This window comes from Hemibagrus wyckioides, linkage group LG15 (assembly GCF_019097595.1).
Source record: "Hemibagrus wyckioides isolate EC202008001 linkage group LG15, SWU_Hwy_1.0, whole genome shotgun sequence".
NCBI classification, from domain to species: domain Eukaryota; kingdom Metazoa; phylum Chordata; class Actinopteri; order Siluriformes; family Bagridae; genus Hemibagrus; species Hemibagrus wyckioides.
In genome coordinates this window covers 4935241-4949726 of record NC_080724.1, presented here as the reverse complement: position 1 = coordinate 4949726, position 14486 = coordinate 4935241, and the positions used below count along the sequence as shown (strand labels likewise).

General features: G+C 41.7%; 1 protein-coding gene across 1 annotated transcript in view; it reads right to left on the bottom strand.

Moving 5' to 3' along the window:
- The window catches only part of lama5 (laminin, alpha 5), a 77494-nt gene that overhangs the window by 18120 nt on the left and 44888 nt on the right, over nt 1-14486 (bottom strand). The window contains exons 36-54 of the mRNA XM_058410854.1: nt 14054-14198; nt 13526-13666; nt 12897-13058; nt 11408-11515; nt 11202-11285; nt 10200-10430; nt 9135-9248; nt 8460-8590; nt 7222-7302; nt 6758-6972; nt 5793-5893; nt 5496-5679; nt 5248-5388; nt 4865-5016; nt 4582-4692; nt 4033-4144; nt 3766-3936; nt 3440-3636; nt 124-240 (exon numbers count right to left, since the gene is read on the bottom strand). Of these exons, the coding sequence (XP_058266837.1) occupies nt 124-240; nt 3440-3636; nt 3766-3936; nt 4033-4144; nt 4582-4692; nt 4865-5016; nt 5248-5388; nt 5496-5679; nt 5793-5893; nt 6758-6972; nt 7222-7302; nt 8460-8590; nt 9135-9248; nt 10200-10430; nt 11202-11285; nt 11408-11515; nt 12897-13058; nt 13526-13666; nt 14054-14198 (2698 nt within the window). The remainder of the gene's footprint in view (nt 1-123; nt 241-3439; nt 3637-3765; nt 3937-4032; nt 4145-4581; nt 4693-4864; nt 5017-5247; nt 5389-5495; nt 5680-5792; nt 5894-6757; nt 6973-7221; nt 7303-8459; nt 8591-9134; nt 9249-10199; nt 10431-11201; nt 11286-11407; nt 11516-12896; nt 13059-13525; nt 13667-14053; nt 14199-14486) is intronic.

The window sequence follows — 14486 nt, the reverse complement described above, 5'->3', positions numbered from 1 at the left end:
TGTATGTATGTATGTATGTGTGTGTATGTACATGTGTGTATGCATGTATATATATATATATATATATATATATATATATATATATATATATATATATATATATGTGCGTGTGCAGAATCTGACCTCTTTGGCATCCTGCAGCATAGATAACATGTCATTGACCTGAGCCACATCATCTTCTGCCATCTGGACCATATCCTCCACCTCCTTCCACTTTGACTTCAGAGCATTCACTTTTTGCTAAATACATAAACACAAGTCCGCATCAATATGATGAAGTCTTCTTTTCATGCACAGTACAGTAACTTACACAGAAAACATTGTTTTTGTGATTGCTGCACCCAGAAATGCTTGATTTTCAGCAGTCTTTTTAGTCTTTGTTTTTTTGCCTTTGTGCATCTCAGGATGCTTAAAACAGCCAAGGAGGATTCATGGCTGCCCTTTTTCCTGCGTTTCCTGCAGAGGGGGTTAATCAGTTCCAGCTGCTTTGGTGTTAATGAAATAATCAACAGGTGCACTAGATGGGCAACAATGAGACGACCCCCAAAACAGAAATGGTTTTCAGGTGGAGGCCACTGACATTTTTTCCCTACTCATCTTTTCTGACTGTTTTTCACTAAGTTTGCGTTTGGCTAGGGTCAGTGTCACTACTGGTAGCATGAGGTGATACCTGGACCCTACATAGGTTGCACAGGCAGTCCAACTGCTCTAGGATGGCACATCAGTACCATTGCCAGAAGGTTTGCTGTGTCTCCCAACACAGTCGGATGGAGGTATGGGGGAGTATGGGGGAGATTCCAGGAGACAGGCAGTTACTATAGGAGAGCTGGATAGGGATGTAGAAGGTCAGCAGAACCGGTATCTGCTCCTTTGTGCAAGGAGGAACAGGATGAACACTTCCAGAGCCCTACAAAATGACCTCCCGGTGTGAATGTCTCTGACTAAACAATTAGAAACAGACTTCATGAGAGTGGCCTGAGGGCCCAGCGTCCTCTAGTGGGCCCTGTGCTCACTGCCTGGCACCGTGAAGTTCGATTGGAATTTGCCATTGAACACCAAAATTGGCAGGTCCTCCACTGGCACCCTGTGCTTTTCACAGATGAGAGCAGGTTTACCCTGACGTGAAAGGGTCTGGAGAAGCCATGGAGAACGTTATGCTGCCTGTAACATTGTTCGGCATGACTGGTTTGGGGGTGGGTCAGTGATGGTATGAGGAGGAATTTTCATGGAGGGATGCACAGACCTGTACAGGCTAGACAATAGCACTCTGACTGCCATTAGATATTGGGATGAAATCCTTGGACCCACTGTCAGACCCTACGCTGGTGCAGTGGGTCCTGGGTTCTTCCTGGCAGTGGTGTAATGTAACTAAGTAAAATTACTTCCTTATAGTACTTAAGTATTTTTTGAGAGTTTTTGTACTTTACTTGAGTTTTTATATTTCTGTCAACTTTTACTTTTACTTCACTACTTTTTTGAAACAAATTCTATACTTTTACTCTGATACACTTTCTGTTCGGCATTTTCGTTACTTACTACAAAAAAACCTGCTTCCAAATTTGCGGTAAAGGAAGTTTGTGGTTACTGATGACTTTAGGCCATGTCCACACGTAGTTGGGTATTTTTAAAAACAGAGATTTTTCTTTGTTTTTTTTTATTCTGTCCACATGACCTACATGTTAAAAATATCTTTGTCCACATGAAAACGCAAAACGCCCTGTTAAGTGCTTCCAGGAGCATGCCTAGCCAATCAGAAGCCTAGACAAAACTTTATTACTGGTTCCAGTAGTTTAACAACAATGGCATGTCACGTGAAAGCGATGCCCTTGACATGAGAAAATTTCATTGTAGAATGTAGAAGTCCGACCGGGTCTCGTCCAAAACCGCCATCGCTGTGTGCGCTGTTGGAGTTTTGCATGTAGCAGCAGTGAGCTTCGTATTACATTCCGGCCCCTCTGTTCATGAATGTAATGTGTGAGTAACTGCGCGTGTATGTGCACGCATGTAAAAAGTCCAGTAAACAACATTCACTAGTTTACATAGTCTGCTATTGCACAAAATATCTTCATAAACAAAGCTGACATCAAATCAAGGAGACCGGCACACAGACAATGATGTCAATTCGTCAAAATCTCCGTTTCCCCTGGCCACACAACACCACTGAAAATGGTGAGTTTTGGAAAATCTTCACTTTGGAAGGAGTTTTCCAAAAGCTCCGTTTTCAACGACCTCAAACTGCATTAGCATGTGGACAAAAGGTCAAAAAGCAGAGAAAAATCTCCCTTCTTAAAAATCCCCGGCTACGTGTGGACATGGCCTTACATACAAGCACACATGTATGGAAACACTGACACTGTACAGTTCATTACAATACAGTTCACTAAGTTCTAAAGGCCTCTTCTTGCTTTCATGTAAGTCTTATTTTTTGGTGGTGCACTTATTGAGAAGTTTAGGAAAGAAAGCAATACAGAATAAAATTCATAATTCTCAAAATTATTAGTCTTGCTTTTTTATTAGTTTACTTCTACTTTTACTTTCCATACTTGAGTACATTCACGAAAATACTACTTCTGATACTTAAGTACAGTTTATTTCAGATACTTTAAGACTTTTACTCGAGTAGAATTATAATGGTTGACTTTAACTTTTACTTGAGTCATTTTCTAACAAAATAACTGTACTTTTACTCAAGTATGGCTTTTGGGTACTTTATACAACACTGCTTCCTGGTGCACGAAAATGTCCAGCCTCATGTGGTGAGAGTATGCAGGCAGTTCCTGGAGGATGAAGGAACTGATACCATTGAATGGCCTCCACATTCGCCTGACCTAAATCCAATTGAACACCTCAGGGACCATCATGTTTCGGACCATCTGACGCCACCAGGTTGCACCTCAGGCTGTCCAGTAGCGCAGTGATGCCCTGGTCTAGATCTGGGAGGAAATACCCCAGGACACCATCCGTCATCTCATTAGGAGCATTCGCCGACGTTGTCAGGCATGCATACAAGCATGTGGGGGCTACACAAACTACTGAGTACCATTTTGAGTAGCTGTAATAAAATTTCTAACCTGCTGCATCATGGACTAGCCTGCTGCATCATTTTTTCACTTTCATTTTTCGGGGTGTCTTTGAATTCAGCCCTCTGTAGGTTGATAATTTTCATTTCCATCAAATTATGTGGCATCCTTTCGTTCCTAACACATTATCCAATCCATATCAGTATAGATATCCAGCATGATGTGTTTTCTAAGTGTTCCTTTAATTTTCTTGTGCAGTATATTTCAGCTGTAAAAAGTGTTGGACACCAAAATGATGCAGTAAAATAAACCTCTTGGTTCTTATTTTGGTCTTTTCTTGTTTTTAAATGTGCAGTAGAAACTGTTTGTGTGTGTGTGTGTGTGTGTGTGTGTGTGTGTGTGCGCGCAGGTTAGTGTACCTTGTACTCTTCCAGCTTTTTCTGATTGATGCTGTTGTTTTCAGAGGCCTTTGCTATGTTCTTCACTGCATCATTAAGGGAGTCTCTAAGCTGCATGAGCTCATTGTTAAACTGATCCAGCTTTTCCTTGATAGACGTCAGTGTATCTTGGTTTGCAGCATTTCTGTCAGCCATCTCTCCCTTCACACGCTCCAGCACTACAGAGAAAATTAGTTAGAAGAAAATTAGAAAATTACAGAGAAAATCATTTAAAATAATACAGATCTTGAACAGTTCTTTAAAGTGTCTTGCAGCTATCTTAAAGCTTAAGCTATGTTCTCACTCACATTTTTTGGCTTCGGTGAGCTCGTTCTGTGCTAAATTCCTTTGGTGGTGGGTGCTTTGGAAGCGCATGTCCCTCAACATGGCCGCCACCTCAGCCAGCTTCTGTGACAAATTGTTCTCATCTACTTCCTGAGAGTCGTTCTGAGCTGCTCTTTCCACCAGACCCGAAATGGCTGTGCAAACAGAGAGACACATCACATCACCAAACTCATTACAAATTAGTTTAGTTATTTACAAATAACTTAATGATATGGTCACTATTTCCTGACCTCTTATGTCTCTCATGCTGCCATTGATGAAGTCCAGTAGGCTCTGAGCCCTATCGTATGTAGCTTTGGTGTTGTTCTTCAGCTCCTCTGCTTTATTGACTGATATTGCGACCTGTAAGATGTAAGATTATTGTGGATATGCTCAGCAAACTGGGCACTACACTATCACAGATTTAACAAAGAAGGACCTGGGTATTGCTTCTAGTTGAAAAGCCCCACTAATGATACTAACACTAATATCAACTGTAAGACGAATCTTGAATTACAGTAGAAGAAGCATTTCTTGTCACACAACTTTGGAGGCTGGAGATACAGCACCCCTGGAGCAGGGAGAGTTGGGGGTCTTGCTCAGGGACTCCAGCAGTGGCAGTTTTTGCACCTTCTGATCAACAACCCAGAGCCTTAACCACTTGAGCTACCACTGCCCCTACTGAATTACAGTAGCTCATAGTCTTACAGTTTACAGTTACTGCTTCAGCAGACAAGTGAACTTGACTGGCTTTAATAATCAATACATATTTTAGCACCGAATACACATCCTCTTCATACCTTCTCCTGAAGCTCAGAGATGTCAGCGTCAGTGGTCTGCAGCTCTCGCTCGAGCAAATCTGCCTGCTCCCTGCTGTCATCCAGGGTACTGTTGTAGTATTCTGTGTAATTCTGGGAAATCAACAAGTTTTGCATAACTTAAATACTGCCAAAGATATTTAACAGTACTTAGAGCAAACATTTGTCTTGAGTGTACATATTCTAGATTAGCAACTATATTCTGTCAGGGACTGTGTGTGTGTATATGAATGAGAGTGTGTGTGTGTGAGAGAGAGAGACTCACAACCAAATTCTTCACAGACTCATTAAGGTTGCGGAGCTGTGACCAGGCGAGGGCGCTGGCATTGATGTTCTTCAGTTGTTGATCCGCAGACTGGAAGTAGTTGTTCACTGTGTCTAGATCCTGCAGTAGCACTGTCACACAGCTATCACATGCTAAACAAATAAACAAACAGACACATGTACTGAAGCATTTCCCACAAGCAAGCCAAAAGTTTATGTCCTGTTTCATGAAGATCCATCAACTTGTTTGCTCATTGGTGCTAAATTTAGAATCTATAACTTATATCCTGAATGCATATATTTCTGTAAAGATGCTGTATGACAATGTTCATTATTAAAAGTGCTATTTTTTAAGTGTGTGTGTGTGTGTGAATATATACTGACGTTCACAGTGGACATCTGCTCCATTAGTGACTATCATACTGTGCTCATTGGTGCAGCGATCACACTGTCTGCCTGTCAGAGTGTTCGGACAGCGGCACTCCCCGGTGCGTGGATCACAGCGACCTCCGTTACAATCACACTCTGAAGTCCAAGAAACACAAATTAATAATCAAATGAATATATTTGTACTTAAAATAAGGTGTGTTGTGTTTGTTAAAAAAAAAAAAAAAAAAAAAAACAGGCCTCACTCTTGCAGCCATTAGGACCGTAGTCCCAGTATCCAGGAGCACACTGGCGGCAGCTGGGTCCGTTCACACCCGGGCGACATGCACACGAGCCACTGACTGGGTCACATGGCATGACCAGGGCTGCCGCTGCCTCACAATCACACGCTTGACAACCAGTACAAGACTCAAAGCCGAACGTGCCATGCTGAAGACAAATTAGAGGCTCTTATTAGTAATACTACAGCCGGAGCACACAGCTTAACTGGCTTGAAAAAAGCAGAGAAAAAACAGTAAAGGAAGGACAAATCAATGGTATACCTCACAGCGATCACAGTGGATGCCAGTAACGCCTGGTTTACAGTGACACTGACCAGTGTGAGGGTCACACGAGGCCATTCCACAAGGAGAACAGTTGCATTCTAGATGATTCAAAAAACAAACAAACATGAAATTGTTAAATATTTTGTCAACAGGTACACTTAAACTACTGCACAGTGTGTTTCACCATAAAAATTCATCATGCTAATGACCTTCAGTTTTCATTTTATAAACTTAAACTATAAACTGATCTCAGGAAGTCTGCCACCTATCCCAGGGGCCTCGGGGCACAAAATTGGGGGACAGCCTGGACAGGCCACAGTCACACACTCATTCACACACTATGGATAATTTAGAGATGCCAATTACTTTATTTATTTATTTATTTATTTGTATTTTGTATTTTGTAATTTTTAATTATTTGATTTTACGGTTTATTTTTACTTTTTTTCTTTTAGTATATATTTCTTTCTTTCTCTCTTCCATTTTTATTAAAGCAACTGTAACATGGCAAAGCAATTTCCCCCTGGGATTAATAAAGTTCTTTAAATCTTGAATCTTTACAACACATGTCAATGGACTGGGGAATGAAACGTCAGGAAAAGTCAGACGTCAAATGCAAAGTCAGGAATCAAACCCCCAACTCCAGAGGTGTGAGGAAAATGCTAACCACTAAACCTTATTAAAAGTGCAGTGAAATTATTTTTTACCAATTATGAGGCTGCAGTAGCTCCACGAATGGGAATATGCCCAGGTGCTGTTTTAAATTACGAGTCTAGAAAGTACAGCTTTATGGTGTTTCTAGTTAAATAGAACTATTGTGCTGCACACAGAAAGTGAAAAAGACATGACAGTTCATAGTACATTGCAATGCAAGGACACCCAATCAGCATGTGGCATTTAGTTTGTACTTCTGTATCTCCTGAGGTGTAAATTGATTTAAGAAAAATGTGCTAAGCACTTACTGGTGCAGTTTTTGGCAGCGATGGCGTCACCGTAGAAACCCGGAGCGCAGATCTCACAGTGGGGTCCAGCTGTGTTATACATGCAGCCGTGGCACTCTCCGGTGACCGGGTGGCAGTCGTTGAACAGCATGTTTGGGTCCAGGTTGTCGTTGCATTTGCATGGCTGGCAAGTGCTGCCAATCACCATGGGGTTTCCATAGTAACCGGGAGCACACCTAGATCAGCATGTGCGTTATGAGTATCACTCGCCTGATTAGTTAGAGTAAATGCCTAAACAGCCTAAGCTATAACCTGGGAACCAGCTTGTTATAGATATGTGATATTTGATATGTGATATATGAAGACAGCCGCACTAAGTCTGAGTGTAGTTTTGAATGATACACATGCTTTAAACGTGTGTAACAAACACAGCTCAGAATAGGTTTTTTTGTGTGATATGTTATTGCAGTGAATTAAGAGCCCACCTCTCACACTTGGGCCCAGCGTAGCCAGGCATGCACAGACACTGCATGTTATTGGCTTTCTCGACACAACCGGTAGCAAAACTGAAAAGAGGAAAGCAGAGAGAGAGAAGACCAGTGTCTGAGATCAGCTGTGTGCAGGGTGTAATACAAAACTCAACATGAAGAACGTTAAGAAATATTAAAAAAGGCTTTTCCCACAACTCTTAACCCCAGGTTTTTATCGTTCAAATTCCACCTTTTAACCCAGGGGTTAGTAAGGAATATGAGACCCTTATTTCCGAGGTTATGAAGCTTTGCTTTGAAGCAGGAACCGATACGGTGTGAGAATGTGACAGCTTGATGCTTAGCTAGACGCCCTACCAGAAACTGAACAACACACGTTGTACGCTAATTCCTTTCCACTTGCTTTCCTTTTTCTACCCGTCCTGGGCATCTAGACATTGTGCCAGCTCCAGTAGACCTTAGAAGAGGCCAACCCTGCAAGGATCCTGAGGCATCCAGAGATGGACCAGCTCCAGCTGGATTCTGCATCGTGAGGATTCGGGTATTCAAAGCAACGATGCCAACGACGACAACAACCTCCTAATTAATACACACACTTCCATTCTACATATGCTGTATCTGCATCACACAACTGACTGTACATGACTGCAGAAAGGACAATGTTCATAATCACACTCTCCGGTGTTTATAATAATTTATAATCACACTTTATGGTGTCACAAATGAGGATGAGGTTCCCATTTGAGTCTGGTTCAGCGGTTAAGGCACTGGGTCATTGATTAAAAGCCCCAGAACTGCCAAGCTGGGCCACTGAGCAAGGCCCTTAACCTTACTTGCTTCAGGTGCGCCGCACAATGGCTGACCCTGCGCTCTGTTTCCTAATAAGCTGGGATATGTGAAAATCCTATATGGTGCTAGCTCAAGTGTTTAAGGCTCTGAGTTGTTGATTGGAAAATCGGGGTTCAAGCCACAGCACCGCCAAGTTGCAAGTGCTGGGCAATTGAGCCACTCTGCTCAAGGGGTGTTGTATCTGCGCTCTGACCCCAACTTCCTTAGCTGGGATACACGAAGAAAAGAATTCCACTGTCACAAAACCCTGAGTGTAAATAGGTAGTTACAACAGTTAAAAATTAAAAATATAAAATTCAGCTGGTGACGGAAAATGTGTGAATTGGAGCAACAAACAGAGCTATAATCAGAAAGGTCTGTTCAGGACAAACGATGAGGGCACTGACTTGTTGGACACCACCTGCAGTGGACATGGGCAGCTGCTGCAGGCTACAGCATGGCCATCCACAGTGGTGTTGCTGTGAAATCCACCAAGACACTTCTCACAGTGGTCTCCAGCCATGTTGTGACGACAGTTCTGCCAGGGAGAGGGTCAAATACAGATTTTAAACAGTACCATTATATTATATACATTATATATAGAATTATACAGTATACAGTAAATATAGTACATATAATAAAATTTCTCTTCTAATTGCTGATGTTTCATCCTGAATCCTCCTCTATGGAAGATCAATAAAGATATTTTAGATCTTTCACATCTCTCTCTCTCTCTCATGTCTCTCTTTCTCATCTCACTCTCTCATGTCTCACTCTAGTCTCTCTCTCTCTTTCGTCTCTCTTACTCCTTTTTATCTCACTCTCTCATCTCACTTTATCATCTCTCTCTCTCCCTCTCATCTCTCTTTCATCTCTCTCATCTCTCTCTCTCTTTCTCTCATGTCTCTATTTTTCATGTCTCTCTCTCATTTCTCTCTCTCTCTTTCGTCTCTCTCTCTCTCATCTTTCTCTCTCTCATGTCTTCAGAGCACAATACATATCGAAATGACTCTATTGTAAATAAAAGTGATGTTTTTGCTCAGTGGAAATAGATTTGATTTGTGGAAGTGAAATGAACTCACCTGACATATACCAGATCCATCAAGGCATTGATCAGAGTGGCCATTGCAGTGGCAAGGAACACACTTGCCCAAGAATAGCCCCTTTGTGTCTCTATAGTAGCCTGGAGCACATCGCTGATGAGAGACACAGAGAGGCAGAGACAGATAAAGTGGCAAAAATTATACATTTGTAAAAAAAAAAAAAAATCAATACAGCCTACAGAGGTGTGCAAACTCATCATATCAGGAGAGGAGCAAACAAGCAGAAGCTACACCTGTATCTATTAAAAGCCTAGAGCAACTGATTAACCAGGTGGAATTAGGAGTATCACTAGCTTGATTAGAATGAAAACCTGCACCTTTATGGACACCCCTATCCTACAGTCATGCATTCTGACCAGCACTGGTCACATATTTGAGTGTTAAGTCTTAGTACTCATGGGCAAGGATGCTAAGTGATGATATATATAAGGCTTAAAAGAATCCACACAGCCCTGACCCATCATGCACAGGTGTATTCTGGCACCTTTCTATCAGAACCTGCATTAACTTCTTCAGCAATTTGAACAAAAGTAGCTCGTCTGTTGGATCGGATCACACGGTCCAGCCTTCACTCCCCACATGCATCAATAAGCCTTGGCCGCCCATGACCCTGTCGCCGGTTCACCACTGTTCCTTTCTTGGACGACTTTTCATAGATACTGACCACTGCAGACTGGGAACACCCCACAAGAGCTGCAGTTTTGGAGATGCTCTGAGCCAGTGGTGTAGCCATCACAATTTGGCCCTTCGTCAAACTCGCTCAAATCCTTACTCTTGCCCATTTTTTCTGTTTCTAACACATCAACTTTGAGGACAAAACGTTGACTTGCTGCCTAATATATCCCACCCACTAACAGGTGACATGATGAGGAGATAATCAGTGTTATTCACTTCACCTGTCAGTGGTCATAATGTTATGCCTTCTCAGTGTATAACTGTGTGCTAAAGATCAGTCAAACACTTGTAGTATATGTTAGAATATATTCTAACTGACATAACTAATGTCAAAAACAGACACTGCCCTCCTCATTGATTGACACTTACCTGACACGAGTCTCCCTGGTAGCTCGCCGGACACATGCACAGCTCCACGTTGTTGGCATGGCGTCTGGTCGGCAGATGCTCAGCACCCTCCAGTGTGGCAGCACGCAGAGAGACGGACTGAGCCGACTGGGAGTGGAGAGCTCGGATCTGCAGAGACTCCAGAGCCACCAGCACCATCATCAACTCCTCCCGAGACACAGAGTTCCCTGTCTGAGCGTGACGGAAACTTCCCTACCGAGAGAAAGAACAGGGTCAGTAGTGATTTTGTAATATTTCCTGATTGGTGATGTTTATTTAAACAAAGAAAGATTTTAAGTTGTAACTGGTTTGATAAATAATGAAAAGATTGACTAAATTAAACATGCCAAACACAAACATTACAATTTATCATGTGTGTCATTTATTTGTTTGTTGTATTTAATTGTTCTGTTTATATTTGGGCATGTCTTATGAGTCAAAGAGTAAAGGGAAAATTATTATGTGTTTGTTGTTCGTGTATCTGTGTGTACATGAGTGTATGTGTGTGTGTGAGTTCAAGTGTATGTGTGTGTTTGTGTATGTTTGCATCTGTGTGTGTGTGCATGTGTTTATGTGTGTATTCAAGTGTCTGTGTGTATCTGTGTGCATTTATCTGTGTATTCAAGTGTCTGTGTGTATGTGAGGATCTGTGTGTGCATGAGTGTACGTGTGTTCAAGTGTATGTGTATCTGTGTGTGCATGTGTTTATGTGTGTATCTGTGTGTGTGTGTGCACATATATGTCTGTGTATGTGTGTATCTGTGTGTGTCTGTGTTTGTGTGTGTACGTATATGTGTCTGTGTATGTGTGTACCTGTGTGTGCATGTGTCTATATGTGTGTGTGTGTTTGTGTATATCTGTGTCTAAGTTTTAAAGTGTATGTATATATGTGTGTGTGTGTGTGTTTGATACACATTTCTGTGCGCTTGAGAATATTTTTGTTATTGTTATAGTTAGTAGTGGTTAATAAACTCTTCCTCCTACCTCCACTAGATGGACAACTCCTTCATGCGGCTCCTCAGGAGAAGAATACTCTCTCTCCATATAGACCAGGGTCATCTGGTTACCCTGCACACATAAAGTTGGTAATATTACACTAAGTTTATTTGAAATCAAATTTCGGGCTGCATTCTGATTTCTAGCCAGTTGAAATGTGTTTGTTTATTGCTGATTAGTTTCGGAGAAGGAACCTTGAGAATGACGTCAGGTCGAGAGGCTTCAGAAGGCAAAGTCAGAGCATCTCCTCTCATCGCCTGTGTGTGTAACTGATAGCGCAAATAACCTCCATAAGATGACACCTAGAAAGAGAGGAGGCAGTGGAGAGCAGATTAAAACAAGACAAATCTCGAAATATGTCTCTGCAACTACGTGAGATTTAACTGTATGCAACAAATGTTGTGTTTAGTCTGTCTTTTCATACTATCCAGTCTGATTCATACTATTCATACAAATCCTTCAAATTCAGAGAATGTTATTGTGTATCAAGATAAAATGTCTTATGGGTAAATATAAAAGCTGTGGGATTGTAATTATCCATCATTGTTTATTAATGACATTATATTCACCGATCGTGAAGTGAATAACACTGATTATCTCCTCATCCTGGTCAAGGCTCATTGATGCACATGAGGAGTGAAAGCTGGCCCGTCTGGTCTGATCCAACAGATGAGCTACTGTTGCTCAAATTGCTGAAGAGGTTAATGCTGGTTCTGATAGAAAGGTGTCAGAATACACAGTGCATCGCAGTTTGTTGTGTATGGGGCTCCTTACGAGTCAGGGTGTGCACGCTGACCTTGTGCACCACCAAAAGCGCCAACAATGGGCACGTGAGCATCAGAACTAGACCAGGAAGCAACAGAAGAAGGTGGTCTGGTCTGATGAATCACATTTTCTTTTACATCATGTGGATGGCTGGGTTACTGTGTGTGGCATATCTGGGGAACACATGGTACCTGGATGCACTATGGGAAAAAGGCAAGCCAGCAGAGGCAGTGTCATGCTTTGGGCAATGTTCTGATCTGAAACCTTGGGTCCTGCAATGCGTTACTTTGACACGTTCCACCTACCTAAGCATTGTTGCAGACCATGTACACCCTTTCATGGAAACAGTATTTTCTGATGGCTGTGGGCTCTTTCAGCAGGATAACGCGCTGTGCCACAAAGCAAAAAATGGTTCAGCAATGGTTTGATGAGCACAAGAACCAGTTTGAGGTGTTGACCTGGCCTCCAAATTTCCCAGATCTCAATCCAATCGAGAAACTGTGGGATGTGCTGAACAAACAAATCCGATCCATGGAGGCACCAACTCGCATCTCGGTGCCAGATACCACAGCACACCTTCAGGGATCTAGTGGAGTCCATGCCTTGATAGGTCAGGGCTGTTTTGTCAGCAAAAGGAGGACCAACACAATATTAGGCACGTGGTCATAATGTTATGGCTGATCGGTGTATACTTTTAATCAGCGTTAGTCCTTGCTTGTGAGCCATATCTTCCTCTCCTGAGACAACAGATAAGAGCTGTGGCTTTTCCTTTAGCTTTATTTCCAGCATGCTGACAGTGATTTTCCCACAGCAAGTGTTCTACTAAGCACAATTCTTTGCTTTGATATTTTAGTATAAAACACAGGTGCACTTCCTGTTCCTTTAGGGTGTAAAGAGTTGTGAGGTATGAATGCCAACCTTGTCACCCAGATAAGCTTGTGGTGCATGCCAGTGAAAATCCTGATAGACATCGGGGACGTCACTAAGGTCAGCTTCCACCAGATCCTGATCCACCAACACGGACACGGGCACCTCCTGTCTGTCTCCTCTGAGCAACACCCAGCCCTGCATGAGCATAATCTACAGAGAACAGCCATTACTGTACACACCAACTCCTTCAATAATAGTAGTAATAATAATAATAATAATAATAATAAATAATAAGAATAATAAATTCTCCAGGGAATAAACTGAAAAAATAAAGTTTTTCTATGCAATAAATATTTAATTACTTGTGTTATATCCACACTTTTGGTTTGTCTTTAAATAATCAGCATTATTTAGTTTTTAATTATTTAGTATTTGTATATCATATAAAACACATATTTTAAATAGACAGATATGGCTTCTTACATTTTATCTATCTACTGTTACATCCCATGCTAAATCACTAAGTGTTTTATTATTATTATTATTATTATTATTATTAATAATAATAAATATGTTTACTATGATCTTAAAGGTTAAAATATCACATATTAGCATGAATTGGTATGCCTGTAAGTGTGTGTGTGTGTGTGTGTGTGTTTGCGTGTGTGTGTGTATACCTCATCTCTCCGCTTGTCTGAGCTGCGACAGCGGTCAGTGGCGCCGAAGCAGAAGCATTTGGTGCATCCTTTAGGGTTTGTGGGGTCGAGATGGAAAGTCCCCAGTGCACACTGCTCACATCGTGAGCCCACCACGTTTTCCTGACACAACATGAAGAAAAGACTTCAGGACTCAGATCAAACTTAATCAAAGAGATCCTGAAACAATGCAAAGGCATATGAATATTTATAATCTGCTACTATTACAGTTACAGCACTACTGCTCTAACCGCTGTAACTGTAACACAAAGTGCATTAAGGTATGTGAACACATCTATCCTCTATTTTCTGGTCACTGGGGACCTGGAGTCTAGCCCAGGGGACTCGGTACAAGGTGCCAAGCCATCACAGGGTGCAATCTCTCACACACACACACACACACACAAACACATATTCACACAATAAGGACAATGTAGAGATGTTCACTTTAGAGAACAGCCTCTGGACTAAGCCTCCATAGCACAGAAAAAAGGGATTAGAAAGCTGTACCTTGCATAGACATTGTCCTGTGGTGGAGTCGCAGACATTCTTCTCAGTTCCAGCTTCATTGCAGTCACATGGCCTGCAGTTGGGATATCCATAGAATCCAGGAGCACAGTGGTCACACTGCCGGCCCACGACGTTTGGCTTGCAACTGCAGAATTTTCACATAGCGTTTAATTGTGCATTTGCCAAACTACACTGAGATTCATGATATCAATGCTGAGAAAAATCATTTTTTATTAAAAATATAATTACAGGCAGCAATTGTAATATTTAATGTTATTATTTCAGCTCAGGCATCAGTGCCTGCTGTGATGTTTCAGGTTTTCCTGCCTTGACTGAATAAATCAGCAGGTTCTTTTTGTGGAAACACTGGAATGTGGTGCAGTACTGTGGAATTTTGTGTGCAAACGGAGATTTTATTAAGTCTGGTTAAAAA